This window comes from Physcomitrium patens, chromosome 2, assembly GCF_059467195.1.
Source record: "Physcomitrium patens ecotype Gransden chromosome 2, ASM5946719v1, whole genome shotgun sequence".
NCBI classification, from domain to species: Eukaryota; Viridiplantae; Streptophyta; class Bryopsida; order Funariales; family Funariaceae; genus Physcomitrium; species Physcomitrium patens.
The window spans coordinates 17,786,957-17,800,899 of NC_143411.1; the positions used below are offsets into that span (position 1 = coordinate 17,786,957).

Sequence of the window (13,943 nt, forward strand, 5' to 3'; positions counted from 1 at the left end):
GGATGGGGTTAGGATAGGGGGGGTTGGAATGGGATAGTGGGGTTGGGACAAAAACTATGGTTGAGAACAAGGTACAAGAATGGGGAAGGAGAGATGTAGAATGAGAACGAGATCAGGGACGTAGGACCAATACAATTTGAATGAAGTGTGGCTATAACAAGTCCATATACATATATATATATATATATATATATATATGCACTTGTTAAAACAAAATAAAAACATTTGTTGAAATGAAATTAATTAGGATGAAAATTTTTATCAAAATCTATTGCTAAGATACTATAACCAGAAATGAAATAAAAATTGAATAGTCAACTGCATTTTTTTAGTTCTCAAGATTTTTGTAACTAAATTATTAAGTAATACTGCTAGCTTCTGATAATTCGTCTAGTTTTTTCAATGGCAATGGAAGTGACTTCATTAATGAAAAGCATACTGAACTTCATGATTAAATTTTTTGATGCATGTAAAATTAAAATTTAGAAATAATTAGGAAAAAAATAATGAGAAAATGCAAAACGTTAACAAAACAAGACAAAAAGAAAAAAAAAAAAAAAAAAAAAAAAAAAAAAAATCAAACAGTATCCATGTTTTGTGCATGAGCCAGCAAGACATTCTCTTTGAGGAAAGATCAGAACATTTTAAACTTGGATGAGGTTACATGGTGGAGGTGCATCTGCATTCTGAAACACACAGATTTATTCCAGCGAATCATAGAGCACGTGAACTGGACGCAATAGTAAATCCAGAAAAATGGGCATACAACAGGTAGTACAAAGTAAGTATGTAAAAATAGAAACTTAAAAAACTGAAAGATTCACAGAACTTATTGAAGCTTTGAGATCAGCTGAACGAATAGGAAAACTACATCGGAAAAACTTCAAGATTGTCTGCAACCCTCAACGTCCAAAACTTTTGAATGTACAAGAATACATATATTATTCACGCTGTTCTAGGCCCTGCACAGAAGACAGTAGACCTTAGATGTAATAATTTGGAGAAAAACATCCTAATCGTGGTGGTCTGTGTTACGAGCCAACAGACAAGGAAGTGAAGTTTCAGTACCTGAACTCTCGTAATGAAGGACAACCAATGTACTCAGGATTACTTAAGTCAACCAGTTCCTTCAGCTAAAAAACGCAGAACGGCAGTGAAGGTCTTTACAGGCTATAGAGTATGGCATAAACCAGAGCCTCAATATACTCGGGAAAAAGTAAAAGACGCCCATAAAGGGTCTTGGGATTCTAGCAGGGAACCCAGAAAAGAATAGCTTCCGCAAGAGCCAAACTGAACTCCGTGCTCTTACACAAAATCAGAGCTCAGGATTCATTTAAAGCTCTTTTCAAAATCTTGTTAGTGAAGTTTATTGTAAGCACGCATGCAGCATTCTGCATGCACACTGGTAGTTGTTACTTGTCGGTCTTTAGTCGTCACAACTCTTGGCGACTAAGACTGGATTCTCCAGGCTCGCAGCAACGAGATAACACGGAGGGATCAACTCTATTCACCATATAATGTGATCCTTTGTATCTGCTCAAAAGATATAGCAACAGCAAGCTCCTTTCAGATGTATTAGTCTTTCACCATGACGCCTTAAAGCCTGCAGTTCCAACCCAACGCAAAATGGGACTCCATTCAGCCGCTCGGGGCTTCTATTGCTGCTGTGGCCTTAGCAGTTTCTCGTCCATTGAAGAAATGACCAGCTGCTGCTGTATTCCCACTGTTACAAAGACATTCCGATACAAATTCGGAGCTTGCAGTACACTGCTGGTCAATTCTTTTGACCAGCCAGCATCCGAAAATGCTCAGCCATTGTAAGGCATCAGGAATGAATTAACTTCAGTCTCTTTTCATCTCGCATTGTCGGACGAACTGACTCAGTGGTCCACGACCCCCACACCAGCTTGGGAACTCGGAGTATCTTCCGAATTGCTGTTTGATGGCCTTAGATGCTGTCCTGACACAGCAGCTAACACGTGCTGATTCATCTGAGCCACTTCCGCAGGTGACAGAATTTTGATAGAGCGGACACAACTCACAAACTCCCTGCATGTGTCAAAATTTTGCAAGTAAGCATACAAAGATGATATTCCAGTGACAACCAAACTTCACAATAAAGTTTCATAATAAAGAATAGCCAATGCCTTCGAGATGAAAAGACGCGACACAACTCTGACCGACAATAGAAATAAGTGAGAAATTTGTATCAGGCTCACAATAATTGGAATTCGAGTGGGTTAAGAAACAGATCAAATCAATCAACAAATGCTTAAGAGCTAGCGCAAATCATAACATCAGAGAAAATACAAGACAAACACTTACTCCCAAGGCTCGTCACCAAGGAGAAGAGTGTCATTCTCATTATCAACAAACACAATTTTCCAACTCGACTGTTGAGAATCCTCCATAAGACACTCCAAGTGAAACATGTGAGCAAGCTCCTTTCGAAGCTCAACATAATTTGAGAATTTATTTATGTCCAATGATCTCCCCACTGATCCAAGTTTATGAACCTGTTCACCATCATTCCATTTCAGTCGAATAAATTAAATTTTGTCCAAAGCTTAACGATGCTCCAAATTAACATCAGAGCTGAAGTAAACATCAATCGAATTAGGCCCTGTTTTGAATCTAAGTTGATTAAAGCATACTTTGGAGAGAATGCCAGAAACTTATAAGGACGCCATATGCAACTAAATAACGAAGAACAGAGAATTGAATGTAAGAACCAGACCAAACCATTCAAGCAAACAAAGGAAAACCCAAGTTGTACACTAACCTTGGTGAATGACCGCACAGGTGGTGCAGTCGCCACAGCTGGCCAACCCACATTCCGTTGCAACATAATATTCTCATCTAAGGCTTCATTTGGCAAGATTCCAGCATCACCTGATGTAGCCGAGGGACATAATGACACAGCGACCATGTTATTTCCAACGGCATCTTTATCTTTTCCAAAACTGGGAGAAGAAAGACCATTAAATGTATCAAGGGCTGGATCAATAGAAACGCCAAAAAGAAGGTGACTTCGGTCAGCCTGCAGCTGATCTGAATCTGTTCCATTGTTGCGAAAATCATATGTCGCTAGATGTACAAGACTAGATGTCACTAGATGCTGCGCACCTGCTTCTCCATGTTGGATAGGACCATATAAACCAGGAACCCCACCACCAATGGACGCCTCCGCTCGGTGAAACCTTGGAGATGCCGACTGAGGCTCCGCTTGACTTTGATTTTGCAAGGTTGGTAACCATGAGGAAGAAACCTGACATGCAGTGAAAGGGTCTTACAATATTCAGTAGGAACATAAAGAATAACAACCTGCCACCACGTCTCATGCACAGATGACAAATAGCGTAACATCCAGGTGAATAGTGAAGCCAACTCTCACAAAATTTTGCGAACATAGTAATTCCTTAGTGCTGAAATTACAACTGGTGTGAACTCAAATAAGGAGAGGCCAAATTACCTGGTGGTTCCCTGTGACTGAACCATAAAGCGGAAGACCATTTTGATTGGTACGCATCAAGCTGGGAAACTGATTTCCATCAGCAGAGCTCACTGGAACATTGCCTGGGATTCTACTCATCATTGCTTGAGTTGAGAAGGGCCTTGGAGATGGCGATGAAACATATATCTCCGAATCTGAGTAGCTGGAAATCGGCCTGACGGAGCTTCCCAAATCAATGGATGCTTGAGAAGTCGACAATTGCAGCAGTGGGCCTGGTACATCGTTTATTTGTGCTATCGACTGCGGGTTCCGATGACTGTGTTGTTGAGTTTGTAACTGCTGCTGGCGATACAGATTTTGCGGATTGGACATAGATTCCGTTACCACTTGCTTAGAAGGTTCTCGAAATTCCTGCGAGGCGGCTACAGCAAGTGTACGGTTATACTCATTTAGAGATGAGGTAACACCATGTCCGGGTCTCTGTGGTAATATTCCCATCCAGGGAGAGTCCGTTCCGAAACCAAGAGAGGGCCACATCGGCGACTTCTTCATCAATGTCTCGAGATCTTCATCCTCACCTGCTGTAAGGATCCCATACATCTCATTAAGAACATTCTACTCTAGGAATGTATATTGAAATTCACACTACACTCAAAATAAAATAAAATAAAATAAAGCAATTGTTTTCGGACGGAACTTCGAAGAAAAAACCACTTTGGCTTTTGAGGACTACACATTGTTATTACCACCAACATAGTTCAAAAAAAATTGAGTGCGTGAGGAAAAATCACCTTCAAGCAGTCGTTCGACTACCATGTGAAGCATATATCATTGAAGCGACTCACAGGAAATCTGATGCAGCTATGCAGAAAGCAACTAAATGTATACTATACGGGGCCTTCTACGAGAGATTAATGCTTTACCATGAATCCCACGTGCACGCTTGGATCTCAATACGATTGGAGGTGGGCAAATTAGGAAAGGTGTGGTAAGAGGTTCGATTTCCCAAAGTGAGACTCTTCGCTGCCTCTCACCAGCTGTGGATTCATCCCAACCAACCTGCGTAAACAATGCAAAGAAATGTTCAGTTATGGTACTGGTTCTTTCTAAAATTGAACAGCAGAAAGTAATATTCATTATTACTGCTTTTATAAAAGCACCAAAATTCAGAGATGGAGACGCAACGTCGAACCTCACCTTCAGCGATCGCCAATGTGAGTTTGGCCATCTAACAGGATCAAGATCTCCAATCCCAGTGACTGTTCCCATGTACCTGCACCATTCAAACAAAAGAATGTATGAGTGAACACTTCTACAAGGTCTTAAGGTTACTAGTGATGAAAAAAAGAAGTCATAAACAATATGTATTTCATACCGTCGCACAGTAGACTCTTCAGTTTCAAACATCATGCGAAATCGCATCCCCACTGTAATTTGTGTGGAATACACAGCCTTCTGGTACTTGGCTGAAGGAATAACAAACTCGGAGGGACTTTGCCTGCGATTTCAAAAAAACCAATAAACATTCGAAGTGAAACGTGCTGAAATTGGTTCAATTTTAAATTTTCGAAAATGCTTTGGCAGTATAATTTCGAAAGTAAGACCACGCAACACGCAACGGGTTTATAATGCGTATTTGCGGACGTTAATACACTACCGTATTGCTCTCGGAATCAATTAGACTGGAGTTCATCCCAACACGTCGCTTTGCGAAGGTAAAGGATAATGAATGACGCATCTTCCTCGTAGTGATCATCAATATCACCAGTGCTTACTGTAGCAAGTCTAAAATCGAAGTTATTCCCCACCTTGGATTGTAGAAAATCGTAAAACGACTACTTGTTTGAGCAGCATGACTTGCAGCAGCGAGTATCCCAATGTGCATACTATCACTAGAAAGCACTGATGATGGCATAATTGTCTGTAGCCTATTAGCACGCCTTATGCCCAACAAAAGTTGACCCTTGTCGTCCCTGCATGGAGAATCCAAATCCGGTTAAAGAAAACTAAGACAGTTGTTTCAATGAATACTGTTCACACTAATCAACATGGTATCTGACGATCAGTATACCCACAATCACAGAAAAACACATTGAAAGACTAAAAAAATCATGAAAGTTCAGGTTCAGGTTCAGATTCAGATAAACAAGTACCTGATGAACAAAACAGCATCACCTGCTTGTAATCTCTTTGCACTAATAAAAATGCTCCACCCAGTAGTAAGAAGATGCCTCCGAGGCTGCCCTGCTCAAGGCAACAATGTAGCTTCAATATGTGCGGACTTTTTGCAACTTATTTCACCATGCCACAACATGAAGATCATTTGGAGTAGCACAGTTAATGATTCATCTTCACCTCTATAAATGTGCCGGAAATGCCAATCCTGGTCATGAAGGTCCCGAGCTACAAGCTCCTGTGCAGGAGGCTGCTGTGTATAGTCCTGCAAGCACCGATTACTTGGATGTTATTATCGACAGCTCTCATCCGAGTGACATGAGTTTCTAAGTTCCTCAACACATAAAGTTGGTGAAAATGGATGTAAAAATGCAGGAAATAGAATGTTACCAGAGTGGGAAAAACTTTCTCAGCAGCACGCCGAGGTATTGAAAAGCCACCATGGGTACTAGTATCGCTGGCAGTTAGCGTCTTGCAAAAGTACTCAGTCGGTTGCTTATTTTGCACAACTACATCTGGTAGCAGCATCGTTTCTTTTTCCTGCGATTGGAACAACAAGCATGTCAATCACCCCCTAACAACTCTAATGTCATATAGAACAAATGAGTAAATAAAGAAGAAGGAACGAAACAAAGACCACATCGAATATTTTTACACCACAAAAAAGGATGTTACAACACCCTAAAAACATAAGAATTACGACTCACGGGATCTTGCGTTGGAATAAGAACCATCTGTGCATAAACATCGTCCGTTTCAAGATCCGCCTGCAAGTAGTACAAAGGTAACTTCAGCCAGTCCTCTTCATTCACTTTTTAATAGAGGGAGTAGACTCCTATTCGTGGCTAAATCCTTAATGACGAAGAAATTGAGGCTTTGGACATGCTTAATCTAGTATTTAGAGGTTCCATGCTACAAAAAAAAAAAAAAAAAAAAAAAAAAAAAAGATTAACAAGAACAAATTCTTGAAAACAAAATCAAAATGAGCTACAGTGGCACATCACATATAGAGTGCGAGGGTAGACGGACACCAACATGAAGGGTGACATTTTCAAGTGTACAGATGAGGTGTGGTCGAAGGTTTGGGTAGTTTGGAATATGAATGTCAGCTTCCTTTTGAGTTGACACTGCAACCTGATATCATCACACAAGAAGCGACACATTCATGAATTAAACAAGAAGAGATAAGCGTCCATAGCTAATTTGAAAAATACTTGTAAAACCCCATGACCCCGTGTGAAAAGCTACAGATCCTGTTAAAGAATGCATGTAAGTGTACATGTTCTTTCAACCACTTCGAAGTATTGACGATGAAATTCTAGACATGCAACCAAATTAAAAATCTAAAAAAGATAACCTTCTCCCAGCTTGCAAAATAGAAGTTACAGTACCATGCTCACGCAGTTTTAACTAAGAGCAAGAGCAAGCGGGGCATATGATCGACAACCAAATACAAAATTTTTAAATTCTATATATATATATATATATATATAGATTAAAAAAATTTAAAAAAAATCTACAGTAAAGGCCTCTCTTGTCTGTTCGCAAAGACAATATGACAGTGCACTTCGTAATGCTACCTAAAGATACCTCCGACTTGTAACACGTAGAGACAAAATATCACGGACAAACAGCAAGAAATCAACATCATGATGGATGCAATACCTGCTCAGAGTGACCTTGTGGGAAGTAAACCACTTGGCTACCCACAGGAGGAAGTGAAACCAATGGTCCCGCACATGCGTGCCACAGCTCAGAGTTGATTCTTTTCTCGCCTACAGGATGTATAAGAGACTTTATCTTAGCACACTTTCGACGCGATAGTTTTAATATGCAGAACGAGGGTACATCGAAGATACTTGGCATGGAAAAGAGATATAACTAAGCAATTCTGAGATCAGGTAGACGAGTATGCCGACTGAGTAAGAGCCTTCTCAAAATTGTGCTCTAGGACGTGCAAAATGAAACAGGTTGAAGAGAGTCAAGGAAGCAGTCTCTGCTTGATGGGTAAGACTGATAGGTTACATCTAAAACTTTGTGTACGGGGGGGGGTCGTCATTCTGTACGTCGATGTGGCAGAAGAGCTGAGGAATGTTCTACCTTGGACTATTGTTGAAGAAGCGAAGCCCGAACCCCTCATCGGGACATGAGAATACATGGCTAGATGCTGCTCCTTGGTTTCCGGAGGAATAAGTCACGAGGAAGAGATAGAGTTGGTAGACAAAATTTTCAATGGCCCACGACACAGAATCCCAGTATTTTATCCTTGATAAAACGACGATACCTCACCACTCTTGAAAAATGCTCCATTCCCAATTTCAGAACGCTCCTGGCGCAAGAATACATGCACTCCAGGTCCTGATTGTTACCTGTCACCTCCTTATTACCTACAAAATTTTAGATGTAATACAATCCTTCAACTGTTGAGGTCTTCCCCAGCTCCTATGAAACCTTTTCTCCCTACAATCCCCCCCCCAAAAATGCTACGCTAGTCCCTATTTCCGTATGAACATTTGGTATAGCTCGGATCCCCTCTGTTGCCGCCCTGTTCCACGCTCTTCAGCATGAGCTAGAGATGTCCTACAGCGCTTAAGTTGGGAAACTGCCTCTTCATTAACCCTTCACTATCGTCGTTGGCGCTATTAACGAAAACCAAGCCCTGGTCTGCTTCTGCCAGCCTGAGTTCAACAAGCCAATGTCCAATTGCGACGAGCCAGAAAGCAAACATCAGTAAACCTTGCGACTCCCCATCCATGAAAAAATATCATCAACGAAGATCCACACTAAGACCTCATTGCTAGCGCGATAATCAAGAACCTCCCCTCTCTGACTAACGATCCACGGCAGCTCAGAATACGCAAGCAACTTGCACACGCCAAACCTCCTAATTCCCGCCACGGCGCGAACTTGTACGCAACCTCACCACCTTGGACACCAAAACCTCGAACCAGCAGCACGCTCAACTCCACTCACCAATCCCACTACCAACACGCACAGTCAAAAACCTGGCCGAGTCAATCGTAAAAAAAAAAAACACCTCTCGCAACCAGACTGCGCCACTCAGGAACCACGACAAACGAAAACCACCTCACTCCTCCCTCGCGAGACTCCTTCCCCACCCAACTACCATTTCCCATGCACCTCAACCACCACACCACCGCAGCTCATTCTCTTACCCGAAAAACTCGTATTCCGACTGCAGCGTCAAAACGCAATCCATAAAACTTGACCTTAAACGATTCCTATGTCTGCTTCCTAACAAGACCCCGCGGACGCGAAGTTTTCGGATTCGAGAGTGAGGCATCAAGACGCCAAAACGAAGACCTTGAAAAACGCTGCCCTGGGAAGAGAAAGAGAAAGGGAACGGGAGAGAAAATGGGCTGGCTACAGGCAGAAGAATATGAGCAGGAGGAAGGTCCCCAAAACCGCGGGTTAAGGATTCGATAACCGCGGGTTACGGGCGTGGTGAAAACCACGGTGGCCTTGTCTGTTTGTTTCCTTTATACTTACACCTCCTCCCTCCCATCGGAGCTGGTCAAGGCCAGGTTTGACTTATACCTTGTCTCATTACAACTATCCATGATACCAGGCCTAAAGGGCTATTCACACGTAGTCTTTGCTCGGACCAGACCATTCCAACTATTAGAACTGTCGCCCCCACCCCCTCAGAACTACTCTGGTGGTTTCGTATTTGGCATCGGGGCTGGACCAACATTAGTACAATGGCAACTTCTTCACATGTACTGGGGTAGAGCATTTCGCAGAATGACGAAAATAAAATAACATTTTCGGAATATATATTGTATGTGGCCCCTGTATCCAGGTTGGATGAATTGTGTGCAAACTACCAAAATTTACATATTCATTTGTGTACGTGATTGCAGGGTTATCTACTTTGTGTGTAAACAGAGGGATGGAGAGACTCCACTCTCAAATATTAATGAATACTGGTATTTAAAACTAAAATTGTAATTATTATAATGATTACTAGTATAGTAAACCAATATTCATTAATATTTGAGAGAATGGATTAGTATACTGGTAATCATTATAATTTATTTTTTATAGTCTTATGCAACAATTTTTGCTATAGTAAGAATACAATAATCAGTTCACAGGGAAAAGGTACAAATATAAATAGAAATATGACTGCGCTGCAGGGATCAATTATTATAATTATAATTACAGAGTTTATTTTTCTTTTCTTTTTCTTTCTGTCTTTCTGTCTTTCTTCTCATGTGTTTTCAGTGAGAATATTCATTGTCTTGGATGGGACTTTATAACTCAAATAAATAAATAAGTTATTATAATCTGAGACAGTGATAATTATAGAACATTTACTGAATGTAAACAACTTTATTGTAGCTTGTATGTTGTTCCTTTTTGTAAATTATACTACCACACGGTTTTGTTTGACTGAACAGTAAATCTGTACTATTACTAAAAATTACGCTTTCAAGGTTTTAGTATGAATAATCCCATAACAACAATAATTTTTCACTCGTTGGCCGAACGATTAATTAACATGAGTTAAAAAAAAGTCATCGGAAGAAACCCAAAAAGGCGAAAGAAAGAAAAAGTAAACGAATTTATCTTTCCCACAGCTCACTTCAACCGACGTTGGTTGCCGCTCCCGGCAGCGTGCAAGCACAGTCTAGTCAGCCAAAAGTGGGTCTAATTCCAGCTGCAAGACGCACGTGTGAACGTAACTGCAAGAAAGGCATGACGAACAGAGATGAATGAACAGTAAGCGGATGATAAAAGTCAACAGACACCACATATATTGACATGGTCACTGGGGGGGGGTTGTCGACGTGGCAACCTCAGCCACAACAGTGAGCACTTGTCTTTATCCGACGTGGGGGCCAGTGAGAGGCCTCACACCACCCTTGCTCTTGCCACCTGGCTGCGGTGTGAACTCTCTTGCTTGACTCAAGTGGATAATTTGATTGCTGGCTGCGTTCACACTGGCCCTCGTTGTCTACCCTCCTCTCTTAATACCTAAATAAATAAATAAGTACAATTATAGATTTTTGTTTAATTTTAACGTAGGAAGATACTTTAAACTACCGTGAAAATATTTATTAACCGACATGCGTTTGTTATGTATGTATTATTAACTAAGGTGTGTGTGTGTGTGTGGACATGGATTTAAATAGAGAAGCAATGTGAATGGGTAACGAATAAAGTGTCACATAAATTTATGTGCCATATATATATATATATATATATATATATAAAGAAAAAACTGGAATCCATTCTTTTAATTTTGAAATAATGGAAAATGTGTTGACAGAGCCCAAACGGATCAATTAAATGTTTTAAATTGATAAAATAAAATTTACATATTTCTATTTTATTTGATAAATATTATTTCTTGTATTTTTGTGGGATTTTAATGCAAATCCATTGTACCAGTAAGTCAAATGTTCCACTTATCATAACAGTATTGAGCTGCAAGATATGAGATGAAGTGATATCTGGTTGTGATTATTTTGGCACACCACAAAGAGTATACTAATTCTGAATATGAATATCACTTGATTATTGCTTCATCATACACAATAGTAAATCTATCTCACAAAATTTTCTTTTTTTAATATATCAAAAATGATTGGACATTTGTATCTTCATGAAATATTTTACAAATTAATGATTTTATTTATTAAAGTTTTAAAAACAGTCAAAAACTTATTTGTAAAGTTTGGAGTGCATGAACTAAGATTTTCATTTACAAATCATTAGTACAGTAGATCATATTAGAAAGTGTAAATATTGGCGATAAGTGTCAGTTACACGCAGTTCATATCTGCAAATTAAAAATACTATTTTCCTTACAAAAATTGCTTAAGCAGTTTCATAATGTTGTTTAAAATATCAAAAAAATGTAAAATGGCGAAAAATAAAACTGTAATGTATTTTTCGAACTTTTAAGAAACTGAACACTTGCATTGTTACCTATTAAAAAATAAAATAAAAACTGACCATTTAAAATACGTGCTGTGAAGAATAAAACGGATAGTATTGAAACATTCCACGATTGCAAAATTTGGTATTTTAATATTGATTTTTAAAATATGTTGATCAATTTTCTTGTTGATAAATTAGAGGCTGTGCATTCTTTTTTGAATGTACGTGGTTTGTATACCTGTGTTCTTATATTCCCTAGCATGTCTCTTGGTTTGAACGTTACATTTTGGCCTACCCGCTGTGAAACCATAACCCTGCACGGAGATAATAACTCACTGAAGCTTCAAAAAAGAAAAATATATATAATCACATTTTGACCCGAGCATATTGGAAAAAAAATTGGATTACATGCTGAAGCTTTTACTTCCAATTCTACGCATTCCTAAAACAATGTCGCTACAATCTTCGCAACGGAACAAATACAGTATCTAAAAGAAAAAGTTCCCAGTGTCTCCTCATCGACCTAATAATACCAAAACAAAACAAAACAAAACGAGGAAACATACAGGTGGTCTTTAAACAATCATGCTCAGGAATTCAAGAGCTTCGTCCGGCTTCACTTCGCCGCGTTGAAGGCATCACTGAACTCTAGGTCGGCATTCTCATAGGTTCACAAACCGGAGTGATGTGTGAGGACAAACTTGTATACTCCCTCATGGAGATGGAACAACGCCGCCATCAGGTCCCCCCGTTGCAGCACAAATAAGTAGAAAGTTCGCTCTAGCTCTCTCTGCTTATCGTATTTCCATCTACTTATCATAGATGTTTGGCTTGCTGGGGTCCCTCACACTGAATATACCTAAGCGCTGATAACATATAAGAAATCTGAGCTGCATTGCGTATGCCAACAAACACCTAGCGAGGTTCCCAGATAAGGTCGAAAAGTAACGGCTCGACGATCTCTTTGTGTTACTGAGGGTTCGAGAAACACTCTTTTACTACACGACTTGAACGGTTACAGCAAAACATACATGTAGGCAGACATGTCATGAAGTTACCCAAAATATTCTGGAAGGAGAACTTCTGGTGGGATAGAAACTTGTAAAACATGACCCAGAAACTGAATGTAAAGTAGGTCGTTTCTGCCACCAAGACTTCCATCAACAGACTGAAGTTCTCAAGTTAGAGCAACGTGTGATGTGCAGTAGAGCTATGGCACCGCGGGAAGGTTCCGTTTAAATTCCGAACCTGACGGCTCCAGCTGCTTAGTAAGAGCTGGCTTAGAATCTGGAACAAAATTGAATTTTCATTGATGCCCCGTCTCTCAGCGACAATCACAACAAAATTCGAAAAATGTTGCTGATAAATGTGACCGATATGGAAGAGGTAACCTTGGGTCCTCCCATCAAATACAAGCGGGTTAAGTATCTTCAGCTCTCGTCTTATTCGGCAACGACTCTGGTCTGTAACCTCGCTCAAACATGCTACGGCTTTCAATCGACAGAAATTTGAACAGTCTTCGGTTACTCTGGTTTTGCAGGTGGTAGTTTGGACACTGTGACCGTCAACACACCATCCACGCAAGCGGCACTAATAGCATCCACTTTCGCAACAGCGGGGAGGGTAAACTTTCTCATTAATTTCACGGGACGCAGCTCCAAGCGTATGAACTTTACATCTCCCTCAGCGTTCTGTGCGTCCTCTGCTTCCCAATCACTTTTCCGCTTGCCCCGCATGGTAAGTACATTCTCATTCTCAACCTGTAAAATAACGAGCATTAGCATTGCCCGAAGTACATTTACAGCGAATTCATTTGAGAACATACGAAATTCTAAGAAAACATACTCTCAATCAATTTTCTTCAAAATTAGACCTAGTTCTGAAAGTCGTGATGACAACGCACTCATATTAACACCAACGGAGAAGTAGTAATGCGGTCAGTAATGTGATCCCATTTCATGTCGCAAAATGTATCCAAATTTGTTCTTTTGAACTCAAGAAGAGTTGGAATCATGTATCTGCTCATTGCTGGTTTTTATCAAATTAATCCGGGTTCTTTTTCATCATGGCCTTCACTGTGTATTGCTACGTTCCATGATGAAAGTAGTAGAATTGCTACATTCTGTTGGAAACAATCACAAACAGTAACCAAACATAACGAACTGAATGAGAGTGAAATGTCGCACCCTGTCATGCCGGCGCGACCCAATCAATCGCTCCTCCGTAGTTAGGGTAAAAACAATGTACACCCATTTAACAATTAATTAATTATTACATTCTATCTAAAACCCTCAAATTACTAAGTTTGATGGCTTGTGGTACTCCATTTGGATTTGGAAGAAAAAGATTTAGATGAAGTTTGAAATAGAGAACTAGCGAGATGTAGTTTTAGGAAAAGAAATAC

The 13,943-nt window shown here is 40.0% G+C and overlaps 2 protein-coding genes across 9 annotated transcripts; both read right to left on the reverse strand.

The window, feature by feature from the left end:
* Positions 1-786: 786 nt before the first annotated feature.
* Positions 787-9,091, reverse strand: LOC112274512 (auxin response factor 17). 8 transcript variants are annotated; one of them, XR_016501503.1, is made up of 18 exons: positions 8,806-9,091; positions 7,730-8,307; positions 7,295-7,404; positions 6,665-6,763; positions 6,337-6,396; positions 6,020-6,169; positions 5,810-5,894; positions 5,608-5,698; positions 5,263-5,427; positions 4,830-4,952; positions 4,652-4,727; positions 4,378-4,513; positions 3,473-4,035; positions 3,127-3,268; positions 2,783-2,892; positions 2,326-2,516; positions 1,069-2,049; positions 787-962 (listed from the first exon to the last, which is right to left on the reverse strand). XR_016501503.1 is itself a non-coding variant. In XM_090248204.1 (17 exons), the coding sequence occupies exons 2-17, from the start codon at positions 7,785-7,787 to the stop codon at positions 1,881-1,883; spliced, it is 2,325 nt and encodes a 774-aa protein (XP_090104330.1). In that variant the 5' UTR covers positions 7,788-8,307; positions 8,806-9,091; the 3' UTR covers positions 787-1,880. The 8 variants fall into 8 exon arrangements, 4 of the variants coding, with proteins under 4 accessions (XP_090104330.1, XP_024359915.1, XP_024359906.1 ...); XR_016501486.1 differs by having other exon boundaries at positions 3,473-4,032; positions 7,655-8,307; XR_016501470.1 differs by having other exon boundaries at positions 7,655-8,307.
* A 2,292-nt stretch (positions 9,092-11,383) lies between these two features.
* On the reverse strand, positions 11,384-13,374 carry LOC141045071 (17.3 kDa class II heat shock protein-like). Its single transcript, XM_073532134.2, has 2 exons — positions 12,106-13,374; positions 11,384-11,853 (listed from the first exon to the last, which is right to left on the reverse strand). Exon 1 carries the CDS (start codon positions 13,360-13,362, stop codon positions 13,063-13,065), a length of 300 nt encoding a protein of 99 aa, XP_073388235.1. The 5' UTR covers positions 13,363-13,374; the 3' UTR covers positions 11,384-11,853; positions 12,106-13,062.
* Between the last annotated feature and the right edge of the window lie 569 nt (positions 13,375-13,943).